The sequence below is a fragment of the Myxocyprinus asiaticus genome, chromosome 21, assembly GCF_019703515.2.
Source record: "Myxocyprinus asiaticus isolate MX2 ecotype Aquarium Trade chromosome 21, UBuf_Myxa_2, whole genome shotgun sequence".
Classification (NCBI taxonomy): Eukaryota; Metazoa; Chordata; class Actinopteri; order Cypriniformes; family Catostomidae; genus Myxocyprinus; species Myxocyprinus asiaticus.
The window spans coordinates 25,311,405-25,336,201 of NC_059364.1; the positions used below are offsets into that span (position 1 = coordinate 25,311,405).

The 24,797-nt window shown below is 36.7% G+C and overlaps 2 protein-coding genes across 2 annotated transcripts; both read left to right on the plus strand.

The window, feature by feature from the left end:
* The first annotated feature begins 312 nt into the window (after positions 1-312).
* Positions 313-12,753, plus strand: LOC127411808 (KIF-binding protein-like). The gene is made up of 7 exons (XM_051647600.1): positions 313-792; positions 905-1,003; positions 6,485-6,564; positions 7,278-7,461; positions 10,438-10,531; positions 11,281-11,393; positions 11,510-12,753. The coding sequence occupies exons 1-7, from the start codon at positions 343-345 to the stop codon at positions 12,386-12,388; spliced, it is 1,899 nt and encodes a 632-aa protein (XP_051503560.1). The 5' UTR covers positions 313-342; the 3' UTR covers positions 12,389-12,753.
* Positions 12,754-18,877: 6,124 nt separating this feature from the next.
* On the plus strand, positions 18,878-23,568 carry srgn (serglycin). Its single transcript, XM_051647649.1, has 3 exons — positions 18,878-19,044; positions 19,860-19,998; positions 22,470-23,568. The coding sequence occupies exons 1-3, from the start codon at positions 18,978-18,980 to the stop codon at positions 22,738-22,740; spliced, it is 477 nt and encodes a 158-aa protein (XP_051503609.1). The 5' UTR covers positions 18,878-18,977; the 3' UTR covers positions 22,741-23,568.
* Positions 23,569-24,797: the final 1,229 nt, after the last annotated feature.

Genomic DNA, 24,797 nt, shown 5'->3' on the forward strand with positions numbered 1-24,797 from the left:
ATATATATATATATAGTACATAAATAAAAATCACCATGGCGCACAGCCTGCAGATGGCGACAGAGTATCTGTACTGAGTAAAGGAGCGAGTAATGAGCTGCTATATTCCTGTTGTTTAAGGTGGAGGATTTTGACATATGCGATAACATTAACATGTTATAAATAAGACTGTAAAACACTTACATATTTACAATCTACAAAACCTGACCGCTGTCTTAAATATATCAGGCATACTATGGTGTCCTGGACAATCTGCTCAGGGATATGTATGGGTCTCATGTTGTAAAGCACTACTCATCACTAACCCCTGCTGGCGAACACTTGTACTGGCTAAAGGAAAATATGGCTGCCTACCAGACTGACGAGTGGAGGGCCCTGTGCGAGAAATTTCGCCATGCCGAAGATCTCTCAGAAGTAGTGTCGAGAAAAGACCCTGAGAATAACCCTTTCCGATCGAAATACAAAGCCAGAGATCTACTGAATGAAATCCACTGTTCTCTAAAAAAAACTGAGACCGAGGAGGAGGGAGGAGAGGCTGACAATGAAGCTGACAGCGAGTCCGCTCTGACGGTGGATGGAGAACCGGAGAATGATGCTGAAAAAGCGTGCGCCGGAGATTCTCCAACCGGGCTGCGAGCGGCGAGGCTCGCGGTGCTCCAGTACTATCTCGGCGTAAACCACATAGAGACCGAGGAGCTCTCCGCCGGCGAGCAGCACCTCATGAGCTGCATGAAACTGATTGACAAGTGCACGATAACAAGGGAGAACGTCTCGTTATTTATACAGGCCCGGGTAAATACCTGTCCACGGTCTATCCGAATATTTCTTCCTAAAAGCTTCGCATGGTTAAATTAATATTAGTATAGCTTGCTGGTTAACTACTGCGCCTTGTGTTTCTTTGCAGAACCAGCTTGGGATTTTGTGGGCTGGAAGAGATGAGATCGAGAAAGCGCAAGGGTTTTTGGAGAAAGCCGAATCAATGTATTTGCGCTACATGAAAGAGGTGTGTATGTTGCATGATCTCCTCGAAATGTATAGCCTTAAATATATAGTACTTTCCCACTCATGTTCTTCTTACGGAACTAGGAAACGGTATACAACCTGAATCCATGTATCATTCGTTCATTTCATGTTCAATTAGGAATTCAAAATCGGAAAAACAAAAAACAACTTATTTCATTAATCGTTTATAAAACCCATATTAAAAAACAAATAATAACTTGTTTTTCTTAATTTCGATTTAATGCTCAAGTAAAAAAAAAAAAAAAAAAAAATTTGATTTCACTAATATATGGCTTGAATATTTCCCTTTCCTCTGATTGGTCAACTTGCACCGTCGTTTTCTCAATGCTGTGAGACAGAATAAAAGTTCTCTGCTGTTTATTTGTTCAGATGAATATTAAATTCTTTACCATTTATTCTCCCAAACTCGCCACGTTTAGTGCAGCTGAGCAATCTCTCTCATCAAATAGTCAGATTTATCAGACAGTCCTAAACATAAACCTGCTGTCTTTGACGTTGCTCCGGTTTGAAAAGGCATGGTTTTAAATGAGATGACGAAAATAACCATACATTCTTAAGACTATTGAAGCATATGCCTACATTGTAAATACACATAGGTTTAACTGCGGGGTAAAATTAGTTTCAGGTTCGATATTTGTTAGATATTCAAAAATGGTGCGTAAGGGACCGTCTGAAAAACCACCCACAACTAAAACGTCACTGGCGTCAGAGCAGTCATTTATTTGACCATTGACTTGCATGTTCTATCTAAAAAAAAAACAAAAAAAAACATAGTTATTTAAAAATGAAAGGGAAAAAAAAATAAACATTTCACAGGTTTAGTAGATCTTCAGAGTGATGGCTGTGCATATTAATGTACAGTATTCACTTGTACTGTGGGGGAAAATATCTCTAAAATTAACGAAAACATTATTTTCACATTCCAAAGATTGTAGTAACTTCCCAGTGGGCAGACTGACTTACTACAGGTGAGATTTTTACAGTTAGTCAGTCTGTCTGTTGGGAAGTTACTACAACCTTTGGAATGTGAAAAAAAAATTTCAGGAATTTTTATGATGTTTATCCTAAAATAACCTAATACTGTACTCATTATTGGACTTACTGTAAACATCTCATCAGTAGTATGTCAGTCTGTACACTGGGAACTTACTACAACTTTTGAAATGTGAAAATATAATTTTGATGAATTATTTATTTATTTATTTTAATATAATACTGTATTCATATTATTGGATTTACTGTAGAAATCTCACTTGTAGTAGCTCAGTCTTTTAACTGGCAACCTACTACAACATTTGGAATGTAAAAGTATACTTTTAATGTTTTATGTTTAACTTGCACGTCAGCTGAATGAGTGATTGGACACCGCTTGTGTTTAATAGTGATTGGAAGTTTCAGACAGTCCCTTAAATACACTAAGCAATGAAAGCACATTGGAGCATTTTCAGTCATAATTCTGCAGCCGCCACACCAACTGACAGTTCTGAGTGCAGTATTTTATGTCTGTATTTTATATACCATTTAAATTTACAGGTGCATCTCAATAAATTAGAATGTCGTGGAAAAGTTCATTTATTTCAGTAATTCAACTCAAATTGTGAAACTCGTGTATTAAATAAATTCAATGCACACAGACTGAAGTAGTTTAAGTCTTTGGTTCTTTTAATTGTGATGATTTTGGCTCACATTTAACAAAAACCCACCAATTCACTATCTCAAAAAATTAGAATATGGTGACATGCTAATCAGCTAATCAACTCAAAACACCTGCAAAGGTTTCCTGAGCCTTCAAAATGGTCTCTCAGTTTGGTTCACTAGGCTACACAATCATGGGGAAGACTGCTGATCTGACAGTTGTCCAGAAGACAATCACTGACACCCTTCACAAGGAGGGTAAGCCACAAACATTCATTGCCAAAGAAGCTGGCTGTTCACAGAGTGCTGTATCCAAGCATGTTAACAGAAAGTTGAGTGGAAGGAAAAAGTGTGGAAGAAAAAGATGCACAACCAACTGAGAGAACCGCAGCCTTATGAGGATTGTCAAGCAAAATCGATTCAAGAATTTGGGTGAACTTCACAAGGAATGGACTGAGGCTGGGGTCAAGGCATCAAGAGCCACCACACACAGACATGTCAAGGAATTTGGCTACAGTTGTCATATTCCTCTTGTTAAGCCACTCCTGAACCACAGATAACGTCAGAGGCGTCTTACCTGGGCTAAGGAGAAGAAGAACTGGACTGTTGCCCAGTGGTCCAAAGTCCTCTTTTCAGATGAGAGCAAGTTTTGTATTTCATTTGGAAACCAAGGTCCTAGAGTCTGGAGGAAGGGTGGAGAAGCTCATAGCCCAAGTTGCTTGAAGTCCAGTGTTAAGTTTCCACAGTCTGTGATGATTTGGGGTGCAATGTCATCTGCTGGTGTTGGTCCATTGTGTTTTTTGAAAACCAAAGTCACTGCACCCGTTTACCAAGAAATTTTGGAGCACTTCATGCTTCCTTCTGCTGACCAGCTTTTTAAAGATGCTGATTTCATTTTCCAGCAGGATTTGGCACCTGCCCACACTGCCAAAAGCACCAAAAGTTGGTTAAATGACCATGGTGTTGGTGTGCTTGACTGGCCAGCAAACTCACCAGACCTGAACCCCATAGAGAATCTATGGGGTATTGTCAAGAGGAAAATGAGAGACAAGAGACCAAAAAATGCAGATGAGCTGAAGGCCACTGTCAAAGAAACCTGGGCTTCCATACCACCTCAGCAGTGCCACAAACTGATCATCTCCATGCCACGCCAAATTGAGGCAGTAATTAAAGCAAAAGGAGCCCCTACCAAGTATTGAGTACATATACAGTAAATGAACATACTTTCCAGAAGGCCAACAATTCACTAAAAATGTTTTTTTTATTGGTCTTATGATGTATTCTAATTTTTTGAGATAGTGAATTGGTGGGTTTTTGTTAAATGTGAGCCAAAATCATCACAATTAAAAGAACCAAAGACTTAAACTACTTCAGTCTGTGTGCATTGAATTTATTTAATACACGAGTTTCACAATTTGAGTTGAATTACTGAAATAAATGAACTTTTCCACGACATTCTAATTTATTGAGATGCACCTGTATATACCATGTGTGTGCAATCTTTGCAAAGTTGCCGCCGTCAGATAGCACGGATACGAGAAACCGAATATCAAAAAATATCGAACCTAAAACTAACTTTACCCCACTCTGGGAGCTTAGGTGTGTGGGACTTGCTCATCATGGAAATCATGCTAAAATAAGGCAGGTTTATTTTATTTAGAAGAAGTTCATGAATGCTCATCTCTCAAAAGCTCGACCAGTGAATTTAATATCAGCATTTACACATAGCCTTCACATTTGTATGTGTGTGTGTGTGTCTGTCTGCATTCAGTGAACATTTTACGGTTATGTGTAGGTACTGTGTCTGGCTACTTGATGAGAGAGATTGCTCAGCTGCAATAAACGTGGCGAGTTTTAGAGAATAAATGGTAAAGAATTTAATATTCATCTGAACAATTAAACAGCAGAGAACTTTTATTCTGTCTCACAGGATTGAGGAAGACGACGGTGCAGGTTGAACAATCAGAGGAAAGGGGCGTTTCAGGTCCACCCAGATGTACGAATCAAATATTCAAGCCATATATTAGTGAAATTAAATAATCAAAATGCACATTGTCCCAGGTCCGTGTACTTTTGCGGCCATTCCTTTTTCTAACCCAAAAATGAAAAATGCGGTTTCTTCTTTATTGTTTTTAACACTGATGAATAGAATAAGCTAATACAAACTCATTTTCTGTTGACTATTTCATTTTCTATTTAAAAAGGAATAAAGAGAAAGGGGGAAATGGCTACATTTTCATTTTCTTCCATTGTTTAAAAAAATGATTTACGACTTGAATATTTGATATGCACATGTGAGCGGCACTGAAACGCTCCTTTTATCTGATTGGTCAACTTGCCCCGTCATCTGTAGCCTACTGCCTTAATCCCATCAGCTAGAATTAGAGTTGGGATCGCTCTGCAAATTTGTCTCAGTTTTCATTAAATATTTTCCCAAACCACCACTAACTGTAAGCTATGCATGTCATATGTATTAGAATCTTGCTGCTGGGCACATCATGGTGTTGTTGCGAGGTGTTGCCTCTAATGGACGATGCGTGAGAGATCGCAAGCCACATCACTTGGCCATCTGCTGACTGGGAGTTGGTCTATTATATATTATTTTTATTTTTAATAACATTGTATGATTTTGTAGTGACCGTAGTGCCACGTCCCATTGATTAAAAAAGTTGCATCACTTTGTATAAAAGCCCCATGAGTTAATATGAGTTAACACAACTTTATTTTTGACATTTAATAATATATTTACTAAATGTTCATCCTGGCTGAGGCAGTACACTCTATCAGCAATCTACGGCATGCAGAAATTAACATTGCACTTATGGAGACAGGGTGACTAGACGTCCCAATAACAGGGACAGTCCTGATTTTACATGCCATGTCCCACATCCCGACAGACCAGTCAGGACGCCTTGTGTCTGAATCTTAGCTATTAGAATTTTATGTCCACTCCAATCCATGTTCATGATGCCTAAACATTAATTTATCATTCACTTTTATCCAAAGCAACAGAACTATTTTTTAATTACATTTATCAATGGGACATGAATACACAGGTACTACAAAATATACAGTGTTATTAAAAAGAAAAATATTTTTGCATAGTTTACAGTTTGTGGTGGTTCGGGACAATATTTAATGAAAATTGAGACAAATTTGCAGAGCGATCCCAACTCTTATTCTAGCTGATAGGATTTAGGCAGTAGGTTACAGACGACGGGGCAAGTTGACCAATCAGATAAAAGGGGCGTTTCAGTGCCGCTCACATGTGCATATCAAATATTCAAGGCGTAAATAAATCTTTTAAACAATGGAAGAAAATGAAAATGAAGAATGGACGCAAAAGTACACGGACCATCCCATGGCTATTTTTCCAATTTCCTATTTTTAACTTGAGTATTAAATTGAAATTACGAAAAACAAGTCATTATTTGTTTTTTAATATTGATTTTGTAAACTAATAATGAAACTTAGTGTGCTGCCGACCAAGACAGCATTTTTGGGCTTCACTAGCACCTCAAGATTCACAATATCATATAACAGTCATCATGATAGTTTGCCTTAATAATAATCAAAACACCGCACAAATTTTAAAGACCTAAAGGTCCTGAGAACTTCATACAAACTACTGCACATTAATTGCACACAAATAGCAGTGGCATAACTCTTTCAGTGGCATCCACTCTTTTAACCTAACTGCATTATATGTAATACAATTGTATATTTATTGAATTAAAACCAGTTAAGACAGGGATGTGACACCAAAAAGCAATTGAATGCAACTGGATGTTTTGGGCCAACATTTGTTCCCTTTTATGCATATTAGGATGGTCAACCACCAATGGATCTTCAAGATTTTTTTGTGGTGGAGGGAGATGAATTATCCCAACAAGAGAAGATAAGAAGGTAACATCCCTCCCCTTAAAGGAATATTCCGGGTTCAATACAAGTTAAGCTCAATCGACAGCATTTGTGGCATAATGTTGATTACCACAAAAATTACTTTCGACTCGTCCCTCCTTTTCTTTAAAAAAAAAAAAAATGTGGTTTACAGTGAGGCACTTACAATGGAAGTGAATGGTGCCAATCCGTAAACATTAAAATACTCACTGTTTCAAAAGTTAAGCCACAATACATAAACAATATGTGTGTTAACATGATTTTAGTGTGATAAAATCACACCTTTTCTGTGTAAATTTATAGCCAATTTTACAACTTCATTGCCATTATAACATAATGCCGTAAGCCCTAAAACCAAAGTAAAAACAATGATTTAAACAACTTTACAGCTCAAATAATATATTAGTTTTAACAGAAGAATTAATGTTCTTTTATAAAATTATAAGTTTCACATTTCTGCCTTTAAACCCTCCAAAAATGGGCCCCATTCACTTCCATTGTGTGTGCCCCACTGTAACTTTGATTTTTGCTTCTTTTTTTTTTAAGAAAAGGATGGGCGAGTTGACATTTTTTTTTGTGGCAATCAACATTGTGCCACAAATGCTGTCAATTGAACTTGACTTTTATTGAACCCAGAATATTTTTTTAATCCACTATAAAATATCATTGTGTTACCGGGAACTTTCTCAAGCCCCTTTTTTCCCCTTATCTGCCAACAGGTTTGAAATGGCATATACTCACACGCTTTATTACCTGGCTCAAGTGTACAAGAATCTGGAGCAGTTTGAGAGAGCTGGACAGTACTGTCACAGTACACTACAAAGACAGCTGGAGTACAAGCAGTTTGTACCACTCGAGTGGGCCATTAATGCAGCCACACTGTCACAGTACTACATCACCAAGGTATGAGTAATACACAGACCAATTAAAGTAAATATTGTGTCTATTTACTATTGCAACAATGTGCATAGATCATACATTTGGTCCATGTCTTGTGTGTTGGGGTGGGTAAAAATATTGATTTTCCGATGCGTCGCAATCTTTATTTGAACAATCTCGATATTGAGTCTTAAATCCCATGATTGATCTTTTACTCTGCACGCAACCTTCCACTACAATGAGAGGAAATCACTCGCATTTGCAATCAAATTTTGCACTATGCGACTAAAACGTATTTACAGGTGCATTTCAATAAATTAGAATGTCGTGGAAAAGTTCATTTATTTCAGTAATTCAACTCAAATTGTGAAACTCGTGTATTAAATAAATTCAATGCACACAGACTGAAGTAGTTTTAAGTCTTTGGTTCTTTTAATTGTGATGATTTTGGCTCACGTTTAACAAAAACCCACCAATTCACTATCTCAAAAAATTAGAATATGGTGACATGCCAATCAGCTAATCAACTCAAAACACCTGCAAAGGTTTCCTGAGCCTTCAAAATGGTCTTTCAGTTTGGTTCACTAGGCTACACAATCATGGGGAAGACTGCTGATCTGACAGTTGTCCAGAAGACAATCACTGACACCCTTCACAAGGAGGGTAAGCCACAAACATTCATTGCCAAAGAAGCTGGCTGTTCACAGAGTGCTGTATCCAAGCATGTTAACAGAAAGTTGAGTGGAAGGAAAAAGTGTGGAAGAAAAAGATGCACAACCAACTGAGAGAACCGCAGCCTTATGAGGATTGTCAAGCAAAATCGATTCAAGAATTTGGGTGAACTTCACAAGGAATGGACTGAGGCTGGGGTCAAGGCATCAAGAGCCACCACACACAGACGTGTCAAGGAATTTGGCTACAGTTGTCGTATTCCTCTTGTTAAGCCACTCCTGAACCACAGACAACGTCAGAGGCGTCTTACCTGGGCTAAGGAGAAGAAGAACTGGACTGTTGCCCAGTGGTCCAAAGTCCTCTTTTCAGATGAGAGCAAGTTTTGTATTTCATTTGGAAACCAAGGTCCTAGAGTCTGGAGGAAGGGTGGAGAAGCTCATAGCCCAAGTTGCTTGAAGTCCAGTGTTAAGTTTCCACAGTCTGTGATGATTTGGGGTGCAATGTCATCTGCTGGTGTTGGTCCATTGTGTTTTTTGAAAACCAAAGTCACTGCACCCATTAGGTCTCACCAGACCTGAACCCCATAGAGAATCTATGGGGTATTGTCAAGAGGAAAATGAGAAACAAGAGACCAAAAAATGCAGATGAGCTGAAGGCCACTGTCAAAGAAACCTGTCCATACCACCTCAGCAGTGCCACAAACTGATCACCTCCATGCCACACCGAATTGAGGCAATAATTAAAGCAAAAGGAGCCCCTACCAAGTATTGAGTACATATACAGTAAATGAACATACTTTCCAGAAGGCCAACAATTCACTAAAAATGAGACTTATGATGTATTCTAATTTTTTGAGATAGTGAATTGGTGGGTTTTTGTTAAATGTGAGCCAAAATCATCACAATTAAAAGAACCAAAGACTTAAACTACTTCAGTCTGTGTGCATTGAATTTATTTAATACACGAGTTTCACAATTTGAGTTGAATTACTGAAATAAATGAACTTTTCCACGACATTCTAATTTATTGAGATGCACCTGTATTTGACTCACCAGTGATTGTGTAGTATAGTGGTGAAGTATACAGCAGAAAGATACTTTTACTGCATGTAGAGAGTAGAAGTTGTTCCGTGTAATGTGTGTCCAAAGATGAAATCCACGCAACCTGTTTTTCATTTAATGTCTCTTTTAATATTCTATCTGTTCTCAACAGTCAGTTGTTGATAAAAAATAAAATAAAATAAACATTCCATTTTAATCATGCATAGCAGGGATGAAATAAAGCCATTCAAGTCTCTGTTGTTAACATGCGCTCATTTACAGATGCTTTTTACAGAAATGCCGGTTTTGTTAGAGGCAGTACTGTTTTTTAGCACGTGTTCAACAAATCAATGTTAATAGTACAAATTATTCAATGAAAAAAACATGTAACAAAAAATTATATATGCAATATAATATCATATTTATTGATTGAATTCATGGATTTGTAAATTTTTAAAAAGCTCAAATGTGACCAAAATGATGAAAAAACGAATAAAATAAAATTAGTGAAATTAATATTTTCAGATTTACCTAGATAAAATATTAGGGACATTATAACTGAAATATAGCCATATGAATCGATTTTGAATGAATCAAGAGCTTGTAAATCGGAATAGAATTGTGAAATCTGTATCAGTACCCAGCCCTACTTGTGTGTTAATCTTTAAGCATCATTTTATTTATTTTTTTCACCCAATTTGGAATGCCCAGTTCCCAATGCGCTTTTAAGTCCTCGTGGTCGCGTAGTGATTCGCCTCAATCCGGGTGGCGGAGGACGAATCCCAGTTGCCTCTGCGTCTGAGACTGCAAACCCACACATCTTATCACGTGGCTTGTTAATCGCATTGCCACGGAGACATAGTGTGTGTGGAGGCTTCACGCCATCCACCGCGGCATCCACGCTCAACTCACCACGTGCCCCACTGAGAACGAACCACATTATAGCGACCACGAGGAGGTTACCCCATGAGACTCTACCCTCCCTAGCAACCGGGCCAATTTGGTTGCTTAGGAGACCTGGCTGGAGTCACTCAGCACGCCCTGGGATTCCAACTAGCGAACTCCAGGGGTGGTAGCCAGCGTCTTTTACCACTGAGCTACCCAGGCCCCCAATCTTTAAGCACCAATAATGTTTAGTTGTCTCATTTTGTGTGTGTGTGTGTGGGGGTGTGTGTGTGTGTGTGTGTGTGTATATATATGTTTGTGTGTGTGTTAATTGAACTCCCCATGACTCTGCAATCAAGATCAAAGTAATTTATTGTATGTCTTTGTTGTCATTGTATCACAGACACGATACATGGAGGCTCGTCACTGTTTGGCAGCGGCAAGTGTCATTGCTACTTTTGCTGGAGAAATCCCCTCAGAAGCAGCTGCCAACGAAAGTTGGTTTTTGTGTAGTGTTTGACTTTTTAACCTTGTATATTATTGAATGTGGTTAAAAATGGTTCTGTATTTTCCTCCCTTACTTTACTAAATGCTTTGTGGGTGGCTAATAAAGGAAAACAAAACGTATTGGCAGTTCACAGGTGGCCTTAGTTTCACTCATATTGAAACTTTCCCTGTAATGATACTGTCCTTCACTTTAATAATACTAAAATAGTGGTGATTAATATCTGCTGTCTGTTGTTGTGACATTCTGATGTGATTCCGTAATCATCCTTGTCAGTTGTCTTCCATTGCATCAGATCCTGAATTTGTAAGAGTTCTAACTGTGTCTCTGTTAGAATACAAGAATGCTAAATATTTAGTAAGAGACTGTTTTTGGCCTACTACACAGAACTTTTTTAATATTTTGTGAATATTTAGAGATAAGAGCATAGGTTAATGAAGGGGCTGAGACTTTATGAAGGATCAAATATATTATACCTTTTAAATATCTTTAAAATTTGAATATATGGAGAAGGGTTAAATACTTAAAAGCATGAAGCTATATATTTTTACAAAAAAAGAATAAATGCATTACAGTTGCATATGATGCAAGAACATATCTGAAGTGCTTATTTTGACTTTTGTCTTTTCCCAATTTCTTTCTGAAATCTTTTTCTGCTTGCCTTTTACCTTAAGTGCTTTAAAATGTCTATAATTTAAATCATTATTAAATCCACTAATCTTATTATTTATCTTCCCAAAGGTGAGGCTGAATGTGAAAAGCGTGAAGAACTGCTGCAGAAGCGAGCTGAAATTGCCAGATGCTGGATCAAATATTGCCTTAATCTGCTGCAAGATGCTAAAAAGCTTCTTGAGGTAGCCCTTGTTATTTGTTATTGATTTGCTCTCTTTGTGCATTTATTCTGACACTTTGCAAGTATTTATGGACTCAGATTGACACGTATTGTTTTGACGTACTATCCATTGCACAGGATAATATTGGAGAACTAGACTTGGATCGGCAGGAGGAACTTAAGAGAGCACATCGGAATGAAGAGGAAGAAAAAGAGAAGGGAAGAAAGAGCGCCATCCTTTTTGGTTCAAGTGAAACATTTGACTCCATTTGCAGCCTGGAGGAGAAAGTAATCAGTGTGCTTCCATTGGATTTTGAAGAAGCCCGTGCCATCTTCCTGGTGGGTCAAGGCTACGTGGCCCAGGCCAAGGAGTATTTTGCTATGGATGGTCACGTGACAGATCATATTGAGATCTTGCAGGACCATAGTGCTCTCTTCAAGGTCCTAGCCTTCTTTGAACAGGATCAAGAACGGCGCTGTAAGATGCACAAGCGTCGTGTTGACATACTGGAACCAATCTGCAAGGATTTGAATGCTCAGTACTATTTGTTAATCTGCCGGCAACTGCAGTTTGAACTTGCAGAAACCTATTATGAGATGATGGACTTGAAGTTGTCTGTGGCCGACAAGCAGGATCAGCAAGATGTGCACACCATTAAAATGTTCAACCACTTGTGTTCCTCCTCTATGAAGTTTTATCAGATGTTCCTTGATTCCATCCGCTCACCAGAGGGCAGATTTCCAGAGAAGCTTGAGGATGACCTGCTGCGGCCAGCGCTAGTGGCCAAATTTCATATCGCCAGATTACAGTCCAAGCTTATCTCCAGTAACCTGGCCGCTCAGTTGGAGAATCTTACCCTCTCACTAGAGTCTTACAACTTTGTAGTGCAATACTGCGAGGAACACCCAGAAGCCAAGAAGGCAGTTGAAACAGAGCTAGAGCTGAGTGAGGAGATGGTCTCCCTGCTACCTCTGAAGATCAATAGAATTAGATCCAGAATGGCCTCCACCAACTAAATGATAGGCGGTTGATCATTCTGATGTATATTGAGTGTAATGCCCCTCACATAAATATAAACCACTGACAAATTTACACTACCCCATTGTTCCATGCCTGTCATTATCCCAGGATTAGATGTATCTAATTAGCATTCACAGGACCACATTGTAAGAAACTCCTCCAGTTCTTCAGGCTTTGCCTTTGTAATCCTGGGACCATTTACCTGAAGTCTTTATGCACTCTTGTAATTACAGTCACTAATTTATTTGAAATGTGCAATGTAAAATTTTTGTAAAAAAAAAAAAAAAAAATGTTCTTTAAAATATGATGTATCTTTACTGAAACTAAGATGAATTAAAATAAAAATACAAAATGTACTTTCTTCAGTTTGTTTTATTCAGTCAAAACAAAATGTAGATTATTTGCATTATTTTAACATTCATTTTACATCTTACATTAGTGTGTGTGTGTATATGTGTGTATATATATATATATATATATATATATGTCCTGTAGTCAACATGTTGAATGCAGCAGTAATGGGCAGGAGTAAAGATCTGAACGACTTTGACAAGGGCCAAATTGTTATGGCCAGACGACTAGGTTTAGAGCATCTCTGAAACAGCAAGGCTTGTGAGGTGCTCCCGGTCAGCAGTGGCAAGTACCTACTGACAGGGACTGGGAAGGGACAAACCACAAACCGGCGAAAGGGTGTTGGGCGCCCAAGGCCCCCATCTGGTCCGAACCTACAGAATGTCTACTGTAGTACAAGTCAATGAAAATTTTAATAATGGTTATGGGAGGAATGTGTCACAACACATAGTACATTGCACCCTGCTGTGTACGGGGCTGCGTAGCTGCAGACCCCTATCCACCGTCGAAAGCGCCAACAATGGGCACGCGAGCGTTGGAACTGGACCTTGGACCAGTGGAAAATGGTCGCCTGGTCCAATGAGTCCGGTTTTCTTTTACATCACGTGGATGGCCGTGTACTTGTGCGCCGTTTACCTGGGGAAGTGATAGCACCATGATGCACTGTGGGAAGACGACAAGCCAGTGGAGGGAGTGTGATGCTCTGGGCAATGTTCTGCTGGGAAACCCTGGGTCCGGCCATTCATGTGAATGTCAATTTGACATGTGCCACCTACCTAAACAGTGTTGCAGTCAGGTACACCCCTTCATTGCAATAGTATTCCATGATGGCAGTGGCCTCTTTTAGCAGGATAACTGCACATATTGTTCGGGAATGGTTTGAGGAACATGATGAAGAGTTCAAGGTGTTGCCCTGGCCTCCAAATTCCCCAGATATCAATCCGAGTGAGCATCTGTGGAATGTGCTGGACCAACATGTCTGATCCATGGCGGCTCCACCTTGCAACTTACAGGACTTGAAGGATCTGCAGCTAATGTCTGGGTGCCAGATATCACTGGACACCTTTAAGGGTCTTGTAGAGTCCATGGCTTGGCGGGTCAACTGTTTTGGTGGCATGCAGAGGACCAACAGCATATTAGGCAGGTGGTCACAATGTTTTGGCTCATCGGTATATATACACACCCACACAAAAACTGGCATAGTAGCAGCAAACATTGTGCAGCCACAATCATTATAACTAGTTTGGCTGCATGCATAGAGGAAAGTACCTACATTGCCTGTTGTATTGATAACATTTAATTGAGTTCATGCAGCTAAAACTGGGAGAGCGAGAACATTTAAGCAGTTAAGGTTGATGGACATCTAGGTTCCTTATGTAATAAGGAGGTGATAATTATGCTGTGGAACATGGGTCCCAGATTAGAGGAAAATTTACATTATGTGCTTGGATTTCAAAGAGGAAACTGCAACTAACGGTTATTTTCAACAGACGATTGAACTAGAATATGTAATGAGGGGTTGACCAACAGAGTATAAACCAAACATATTGCAATTCCTTCTCTACATATTTAAGTAATCTCATGCTGCTGTTTCCCTCTTTCCTATATCTCCCTGTTCTCTCTTTCACAAAGACACGCATTTAGAGAATTTAGAATATGATGCAAAATAACCACTGATACAAAAATAAATGCACAGATAATTAAATGACTAACAGTTTTACACTGATGTAAAACTTGGTCTCAACAAGAGTCTGGAATTTTTGCCTTCCCTGAATGGTTAGCTGCAGTTTAAACTAGTGTATTGAATTAATTTGTCCTTCACTTTCCCAAACTGAAATTCAGAAGACCTGTGTTTGCTGTAATTCTGTCAAATAAGAATACTTTTTGTTTGTATTATCAATTAAAGGAAGGATTAGGATAAGGTTAAACCAAAGAAACTTTTAGCCTGCTTGGGTATGACAAGAAATGACATCATAGTTTCATCTCTGAGAAATAGAATACCGAAAGTGCAGCTTTCTGAAGGCAATAGGACCTAGTAAATGTTTTAGGTCTTTTTAAAGAAGAACATTTATATGAGCGAACTAGCTCAGTGGAAGCTCTACCAAGCCAAAATTACAAACTCCTTTGTCTTGTGAAATTGCATCTCATCATTATATTTGAAATATGAGTGAAAAAAATCCTGTGGCTGTGTGCTTGCGATATTCTCTTAGTCATCTTCAGTCTGAGAGACAAACAAAGATCCTGTACTTCACCAAGAGTTAAGTATATAGTTTGACTGACAACAAACTCCTACATTATTCCATGTCAATGCCGTTGAAAATGTGAAGGTTGTTTTGAAACATACCTTCTGCATTCATAAATGTATATTTGAGTTTTTTGAACTGGGGATCTCCTTTATAATATGAATCTGATTTCAGGTCATTGTCATACATTAGATTTCCATTAACTTATTGAAATTAGATGTGATAGATCAATGTGCCATGAAGCCCTAAATAGATATAATAATTTGTGTTCTTAATTAAAAAAAAATTATTGATCTGTCTGATTGCTATATGGACAAAATAGATATTTAAACAGAAATTTTTGAAACTCCACAGAAGACACCACTGTATTAAAACAATCTTTTTATAAAAGAATTTCCCAGGCGTTCCTTTTGCTTATGCATACAATGGAACATTCCTCTCTGTCTTGCCATACTGTGTACTAACAAAAAGAGAAAACCTTGTCATTTCCTCTGTGAGTAAAACCACTTCCGGTAAAACATGACAGCTTTGTATCAGCTTAAACTGTGTTGACCTTTTCATATTAAAGAGTATAGGCCATGCACAACACTGCTCCTCTACATTCCCCTTCACAAATACAAAGTACAAGTAAATATTTCCCATCCATGTCACAAAAGACAAAAATAATATTTTTTAGATATGTAATTTCTTACAAATGGCTCATATACTTTCAAACACCTTTTGAGTTTATAATATAAAATAAGTCCAGTCTTTTGAGGCAATGCACAGCTCTCCAAATGACTGTTTTCTGTAGACTACTGACTAAGCCAAGATCTTGTGTGAGGTCTCACAACAAAAACAAAGAATAAAATGGGTAACTTGTTCATTTAGAAATATCTTAAATGTTGAACTACTGAAACAAAATAGCCATAACTTTAAATTCCCTGTAAATCTGTTATATAACAGATTACCATTCACTCAATATGTCACTCAAAAGCTCATACTTCTGCAATCACTCTTGATATTTGTGGAAAATGCGCAGTCATTGTGATGCTTGATACAGTCTTCTTATTTTGTGTATACTGTATATTGTATATTATTAGGTGTATATTGTATATTGTGTTATGTAACAAGATGTGTAAACTGTGTTATGTGTAAATCAGATGTTTATTGTAATTGTCATACTGCTATGTTGCTTGGAACTGCACCCAAGACTTTCACCCACTGTTGCACTTGTGTATATGGTTGTGTGACAATAAAGGTATTTGATTACCACAGAAGGGTTTAAAGTGGTAAAAGCAGCCGCTTAAGGCCCCTCAGCCACAAGGGGGCAAGGTCATTTTTTATTTATTTATTTTATTTATTTATTGTTATTTATAGTCATTTTTTGTTAATTTATAAAGTTCTTTTTTGGTCATTTATTGTTAGAGTTGCACTCAGTAACTTTTGTCTTTGTGTCATCTTGTACTTACACTGAAACCTAGTAGCTTGGATGTAGCATCATTTAAAATCTATAGTTTACAGTTTCAGATGCCATTGTAGAAATTCAGTATTCACAGTCGTCCATGATTACTTTAATCAATGAGTGAAAGTGTCAAATAACAGGACGGTTACTAAGATTAAGCGAGTAGTATTCGGCTGGTCATGTGATTTTAACATGGCAGCCCCCATGTGCGGACCCTCTCCATGTAGAATTAAACAGCTTTGATAAGGTCACTGATGTGACTGAAGTCTTTATTTTAATGTGAATGGTAATGATTTCCTACATATATTGCAAAATTACAATTCATGTCTTTAGGAGTTAAACTTTTTTAATGAGGAAAGTTACTGAGTGCACCTTTAACTTATTGTTCATTTATTATTAATTTGTTCTTCATTTATTGTTAATTTTTGTGTTTTGTGTAATTAATATATACCAATTTTAAGCTAATATTTTCAAATTTGTTGAAGACTGTATTGTGGTGTCATTATTGGGTGGGATCCGGGAAGGGCCTCTAAGTAGGAGTCCACTTAGGGATCCCATATGCTTGGAAACGGCCTTGCCTTTTACAGTCATTTCATGAGAAATACATGAGAATTTAACTCTAACCCCTTTAATCATATTTCTTAACATCCCAGGACGTTACAACAGAGTCTGCAAAAATAATAATGTGTGATTTGATATGAAACTGTCAAATGTCAGTGTCCACATTATGGGGCAGTGGCCTCCAGGATGTTACAGCAGATGATTTGCAGCATGTGTTGCTAAAGTCTGGGCCTGACATTTTTGTGGTAGAATAACCAAACTAAGGCCACCAAGTATTTGGCAAGGAGGCTAACTGTCAAAGGGACATGAACAATAAAGTGGTCCCAGAAAGTATTTGGACACTTTCAGGTTGTCAAACTTTGTAGAATTAACTTGATGTGATGAACTTCACCTGTGTGAACTTCAGGACAAGTAATGCACATCTACTAAAAGTAACTTTGGCACTTGTTGTTTAAAACTTACAGCAAAAATGACTAAGAGAAATATATCTAAATAAAGGTCTGGTATCATTTGTTTGCAGATGCCACTTGGCTTGATATTTTGTCTATTGCAATGGAATTAATTTTTTTAAGTGTGAATTAAGCATCCTAATAGGGTACAATGTGGCTAAAGGCACCCCTTAAGGGAAATTTGCTTTTTTCTGGTCACAAAATACATCATCAAGAATATTGATAGAGCAGCATAATTTGTGTAAAAAGAAATAATAACAGAAGGTTGTTTTGATCCTTAATTATTAAAAAAAATAAACATGGCGAGGGGGCCTTTTACCCCACGCGAGGGGGCCTTTTACCCCACACTTGGGGTAAAACGCCCCCAGGGGGGTAGATATAAGTGCAATAGTTATAGGGCAAAATTTGTCAACTTATGCAAATACTTTTGAGACAGCAAGATGCTTTTTTGAGTAACAAATTAAGATAATGCTTCTTCAAAATAACCACTTTTGCAAAGGTTGCATCATTTCCTGTTAATTGCAATCTCATCTGGCATTTCATAACATATATGTAACATTCTATAAACAAATTAATCTCCATTATGATTAGATCAGTCAGTGTAAGCCCACTTTGAACATTCTTCAGAACAAATCTATTCCCCACTCTACGGGGAAAAAAAACTGTGTTTTATGCAGGCCTCCTTGCAACAAGGGTGCATTTTACCCCAAATACTATCCTAATAGCATTTGGGGTTAAAATAAATAAATAAATAAATAAAATAAAATAAAATAAAATAAATTAAAACTTTTGATGTAATCAAAATAAATGTGATCATTTCAGAGATGTCCATTAGCTAAATACATGTTAGATTTTTAAATATTAGATTAACCTCAAAATCAAACTTTACATGCATTCAGACATTGCATGCATTGATCTCATGGATCATGGAAAGTGCTGTGGTAGTTTTTGTTGCTATTCAGTGTTTTGGGAGAAAATCAAATCAAATGTGCCTTTTACACCAGGGGCCTTTGACCTTACCCTTTGGGGCCACTGTATAAGGTGATGCCATGACATCATTCAATTATAAAACTTTAAAAAAAAAAATGTCAGTAAATGCCTTATAGTGACAAGTAGAGCAAAACACTAGCCCATTTTGACACTCATTTTGAGTTAATCAAACACAGTATTCCAGTACTTGTATGATTAAATTAATACGTTATTAAAAGTTCTAAAATCAGGTTTGTTTTGTTTTAATCTGATTGGTTTTGTCATTCTAGTTGTATATTTTGAAAACTACTGTTAAATTTGACTGGGTTTTGTTGTTGTTGTGCTGTATTACCAGTCCAGAAAGGTTTGTTCAAATCGTCTTTATGTGTAGCCCCATCTTATTGTGTGTTTCGAAAATATTGCTAAACCGAGACGATGTAGGTTGATTTCAGGAAACAATGACGCACACAGGGGCAGGGTCTTTAACGTATTGTACTGTGGAAAAGTTCTTGTCTGAAGTTCGCTGAGACATTTTCTTTCGCATCTTCTACTTGACAGGGAAAATAGAATGAGATTTTACCACATAATAACTTTGACACTGGCGATAATATGCCTTTTTGGGGACAGTGGGCTTGGTAAGTTCATTTTTATGATCATTTTTGCCTTTAAAATGTGTTGTTTTATTAATTACATAATGCAATATTGAGACGTTTTATAGTGTCGTATATTATAAAACGTTACTTGACTGAATGAAGTAGATTATTGTAAATATAAACATCGCAATGATCTGTAGAGAAACTGAAAGTGTTGCTGAGCTTTAGAAAGTGTGTATCTTAATGACGTGAAGCTCGACAGTTATATTTTATAAACGAAATTAAAATAAAATAAGAAAAGTAATTTGACATTCGTGGTAGTTAACTATGAAATTGTGTCACTGTTATGTTTTGAGAATATCAGTACACCCGGTTCTGTAACAATAAACAATGAATCTGCTAGAGGAATTTACAGTGACACAATTAGGGGCCGTTCACACCGAACACCAAACTGTTTTTCAGTTGATTTACTGTCTTGTTTTTGACTGGAGCGCGGCGTTTTTTAAGACTCCGCTGTTAAAACGCGTCTCGAGACACCTGCGTTCTGCTCTGTTCGTGGCGCTGCGTCTAGCTTTCTTTAGAGCAAGAACGCGTTCGGTGTGAACGGCCCCTAATTTCTGCGTAGAAAGGATGAAGAGGTCCACTTATAGACCATCAAATGTGTTAATGACGATTCATTATTAAAAAAATTAATTAAAAAAAGTATGAGTATTATACTCATAGCCTACTGATTTGCTCATACTGTCAATAGTAATAATAACTTAAAAGATGCTTTTAGTCAGATGTTTTGGGAATTTGTCAGTGCATAATGTCTGACAATCCCCTCATCTGTCACACTGTATTTTCCCTGAGCACAGGAGCCCCCTCCAAAGGCAGGTATAAGTGGGTGAAATGCAGGCCTGGCAGTAAGAACGCAAACTGTGAAACACAGATGGGCCCCTTGGTGCCACTGGCAGGGCTCAAAACTCGACTTCCACCTTCTGCAATAAAATACATGTAAGTTGCTTGTTTATTCATTGTCATTTTTTATATATCAGTCTGATCAGCTTCTTCTTCTTTCTTTTTATTTTTTTTTTATAATGAATCGTTTTATATATCAGTCTGATCAGTTACTTCTTTTATTGCTTGTTTGTTCATGTCCAGGTTTAGTAAAACTAAAGGGTCATGTAATTGTTAAGTGTACTGTGTTGTAACAGGATGCATGTCACAAGGGTAACTGCTGAGTTTAGCTGTGAATCATTTCATTTGATTAGATTTTGATATGGTTCAAGTTCATTTACAAAATAATAGTTATAAAATAATTATGGCAGGATATTTATTTGAAAAAAATTAAATTAAATTCACAACCAGTACAAATGTAATTTGATTTCACAATCAATAATCATGATTCAGAATGGGATGACTGGAGTTACATTACAGCTTAATATAGATACCTCTTAATGATTTCCAATCATGTCAGAGGAAGCTGGAATTTTTTTACTTTAGGGATTTTACAGAAACCCCATAGAGATTCGGTAAGGGTGTCAAACAACCAGCAAGGTTTTAATATAAAGTTTTTAACAAGGTTACTGGGAATTGTTGTTAAATACATTTTACCTACAGAAAGTCAGGTGTGGTCTTACAGACTGCTTTCTCTGACATGACATATCAATGGTGATCAGATATTAAAATATGTTTAGTTAATCTGTTCTATATCAGAGGCATTTCCTGCATCATTGATATTCTGTGACTTTATTGGAATTTGAAGCTTTACCACATGATTCATATCTCTGTTATCTTTTTCCTGACAGTGCATTTCCTATGAAAGTGGTTCAAGACTGTGTCTTTTATCAAAATTAATCATTTCAAAAGCTTTAGACATTTGATGTAAGGTTTTCCTCAGATCGGTAACATCCCTGACTTGACAAATAGTTATTTTAGTGCTTATAGCTAGGACAAACTTTTTATGTATTAGATAACTGTAAGCTAGTTTATTTTTATACTTCAAGGCACTTTAATGTCTCAGAGATGTGATCCCCATTTGATTGTTTTCGCCCATTAGACATTATGAGAAAATGCTGCCATGGACATTTACATCATATCAAAGATTAATTTTCTTATGTTTTTGTGTTATCGTTTTTATCTTCCTGTTGTATGGCAATGTTTTTGCTCAGCATAAAATCTTCCTTTTTATCATTTCACATGCTGGGTCACTTCCTTCCAGTTGTACTGACATCATAGCACAAGTAACTGTAGTACAGGTATCTCCTAAAAAATGTTTTCTCACAGATCAACAAGATCTCATACATCAACAAATTAACTAGGATGTGGAAAGCTTTTTTTTAATTATATAAATATATAATTTTTCATTAAATTAATGTAAGAACTTTTTGCACACTCTCAGCAAAAAAGTATACCATTTAAGGTACAAGGGCTGTCACTAGGGTGGTAGCCTTAAGGGGACTTTTTTTGTACCGCTAGTACTTTATAACTTATTTCAGGTAAATAATTGTACCCTATGGACCTATTGTGTGCCTTTAAAGGTACATTTATATGTTTTGTTCCTCTGAGAAAAGAAAACATACCTTTTTGTCTCCTTAAGGGCACAAATGAGTACCTAAAATAAGGGTACCACCCCAGCAGTGTTGGGAAAGTTACTCAAAATAAGTAATCCACTACAAAGTACTTATTGGAAAATGTAATCAGATTACTTTGCTATAAGTAAAAACATTACTAATTACTTTACTTTTAAGTTACTTTCTAAATCACTTTTCCTAGAAAAGTTTTTCGTTTTCTGCTCAGATACAAAATGTAGATATTTCCTCATTCATTGTTGCACACCCTTCAGCTGTAACAGAAATGCTAACAGACGTACATATGAATTCATATTTTATATGTATTATACAGTACATATTACTTTAGTGCAAGTAATGTACTCAAAAGTAATTACTGTAATTAAAAGACAGTAACTGTAATCTAATTACAAGAATTTAATATGTAATGTGTTACATTACCTTTTTTTTTTTTTTTTTTTTTTTACTAAAAAAGTAACTTGATTACAGTAACTAAAAACGTTTTAATAGGATACACCCAACACTGTACCCCAGTGACGGCTTTGTACTCTTAACGATACATTTTTTCTGAGAGTGCTTATTGGTGCAGTTCTGAATACCTGCTCTACACTTACTTACTAGGAAATGTAGACCAAAAGTAGACACTTTCAGAGACTATACTGGGATTATATTAAGAACTACTGTTAGTTCTCGTTATTATTATTTAAGGAATATAAAAAATGTTATATTGCCTTTATACAGTAGTTAGATAGCTTAGATTCATGGACAATTTGTTTTGCTTGTAACAAAGTATTTAGTGGAGAGGTCAGTGGAATGATTAAGAAACTGGCCCTTTTTGTTCTCAAAAAAATACAGGAAGGGCTGAGAGGATGTCAGACCACTTTTGAATGACTCTGTGCTTTTGTTTTCCAACAGAGACCCAGTTTACACAGAGGAAGCCACTCCTGAGATAGAGGAGCAGTCAGGAGAGGGTTCGGGTAACTCAGACACCTTTGGAAGTTTTCTCAATGATGATCAGCAATTGATGAGAGATGGTCCAGAACAGGAGGTTAACAAGAATGAAGAGGAGGGCTCGACTGTTGGGGAAGAGGCCAGTGGAGACATTGATTACTCTAACTATGTCTTCCCTGAGAAAACAGGTTTGCTTTCTCCAAAGGATCTGAAAGATGAAAGTATGATTCCATAAAGAGCTGCTTTCCATCCCATGTTATTTTCATTTTTGTTTGACAGCACAATGTGAAACATGCAGGATACTGCTTTTTTGGTTACAAATATAATTTGAAAATGTATATTCGTAATTGTTGTATTTTCTGCAAAAGTTGATTGTATTCCACTGTGTATTGAAGGATCTATGGGATTTTCCTGAAATGATTAATGTATACATAATATATATAATTTGAACTCCAAACTTTTATATTATTATTTTATTTACTCTGAATGTCTGGAGTGGGACCCATGATGGCATCTGGCTTAACTATTAAAACAATCATTTGAGTTTTTGGTAATGGAAATATTGCTATTAGAAGCAATACAAATGCGTTTTGATATTAAGAAGAGAATTTTGTAAAACTCAAATATATTTCAAATTTTTGCCAACATTGTATTGTTTTTATAATGTTTTGGCCATTGTAAAAAATAACTTTTTAACTGTATGCAGCATTTATCTCTCATTGTCAAGCAAAAGGAGGAATTAACTGTACAGTATAAAGCAAACGCCTTATGTTCTGCAGATAAGATGAGGTCAGCCATTCAAGCTTCCTGTGTTACCAGAAGAGGGTTCTCACACTCAGGATGATTATATTTTGTGCGTTTCCTGACTCCTACATCATGACCTGTTTTTCAGCATGTGTGGCATAAAACTCTGTAATTTTGAATTTCTTTCCTAGGCTAGTCCGAAGGCATACAGCTTACTGAATTGGCAAAATAGGTTAGCAATTCACACAGCTGCAAATGTCTGCATGTTTACACATGCAGTGTAATTTGTCATGTTATCATTAAACTTCATTATTTGTGACTTTGTGTCATCAATGACATCTTTCTTCATGGAAAAGCATCTACTGTCTTAGAGAACAGTATTATTATTGGTAATATTTTTACACTAATAGAGATAACCTTGGCACCCAATGCAGTTTGCTTTTAATGCAAGATTGCAACATTTGAAAAAATATGTCAATAGTTTAAAAATAAAGGTGCAAAGGTGTATTAAGTGTGTCACACGGTTATAAGGTGACACACACAGTGCCTTCAGAAAGTATTTACACCCACATTTTGTTCCAGTTACACATCCAAATTTCAAAACAGTTAAATACTTTTCTCCAGTAGCATAGATTTAATACTTGTAACTTACAATTACTTTTTCAAGAACAGGGTTATGGTTAGCCTAACCAAAATGAATGACTGAATCAATTGTCATTTACAGAAGTATTTCCACTCACAAAGAGTCTATATAATTTTTAGCAACAGCTATGAGTCTTTTTGAGTGTGTGCGAGATTGTGAGATTTTCAATTGGATTTAAATCTGGACTTTACTGCAGTACAATGTTTATGCTATAGTGACTCCAGATGCAACTTAATGTGAAACTTTCTTAGAAGTGGCTACTATCTATCCACTTTCCCAATGAGTGTAAATCTGCAAAGAACCAAAGAGATCAATGTCTGGATATTTCTCACAATTTTTAGCCAAGTTCTGCAACTCTGTTAGTGTTGTAGCCTTTAATCACCTCTGACAATCACTCTTTTTGTCCAGTTGCTCAATTTGAACAGATGACCTGATATCAAAAGTATCTGTTGTGCGATGTTTCTAATTTATATGAAACTTCTAGACATTTCCCTCCTAACAACTCTATTGTGTGTTTTCCATATGTTCTAATACTGTATAAATATTCTAATTAATTCATTATTATTCTAAATAATATTCAAATTATTTGTTAGGTTACATGAGTTTGGTCTCAACATGACAGTTTTGTAGATGAATGGCAAGTGCACCTGCCAATTCTTGTTTATTCTTCCTCCATGGTTTAGAAGTTCTTCTAAACATCAGTCTAGCAGTATACAGCAATACTCAGGTGCAATAATAATAGCAACTAGCTCTGAAAAATTATAGTGAAGGTAGAAATTGGATCAACAGTCTTGACCCTGGCCATAGGTGTTAAGGTGCAATTTTTAATAGAAGAATATCATAATAAGAGTTCTCTTTTAATCGAATAATCTTCTTTATCTTCTTTAAACCACGTGTTAAATATA

Bases quoted from the DNA above. Each gene is read 5' to 3' on its own strand.
- LOC127411808 (XM_051647600.1), top strand. From the start codon at position 343: ATGGCTGCCTACCAGACTGACGAGTGGAGGGCCCTGTGCGAGAAATTT. The intron at 10,532-11,280 runs GTTGGTTTTTGT...ATCTTCCCAAAG, and splicing joins AGAAGCAGCTGCCAACGAAA to GTGAGGCTGAATGTGAAAAG. The intron at 11,394-11,509 runs GTAGCCCTTGTT...TCCATTGCACAG, and splicing joins ATGCTAAAAAGCTTCTTGAG to GATAATATTGGAGAACTAGA.
- srgn (XM_051647649.1), top strand. From the start codon at position 18,978: ATGAGATTTTACCACATAATAACTTTGACACTGGCGATAATATGCCTT. The intron at 19,045-19,859 runs GTAAGTTCATTT...CCCTGAGCACAG, and splicing joins TTTTGGGGACAGTGGGCTTG to GAGCCCCCTCCAAAGGCAGG. The intron at 19,999-22,469 runs GTAAGTTGCTTG...GTTTTCCAACAG, and splicing joins CCTTCTGCAATAAAATACAT to AGACCCAGTTTACACAGAGG.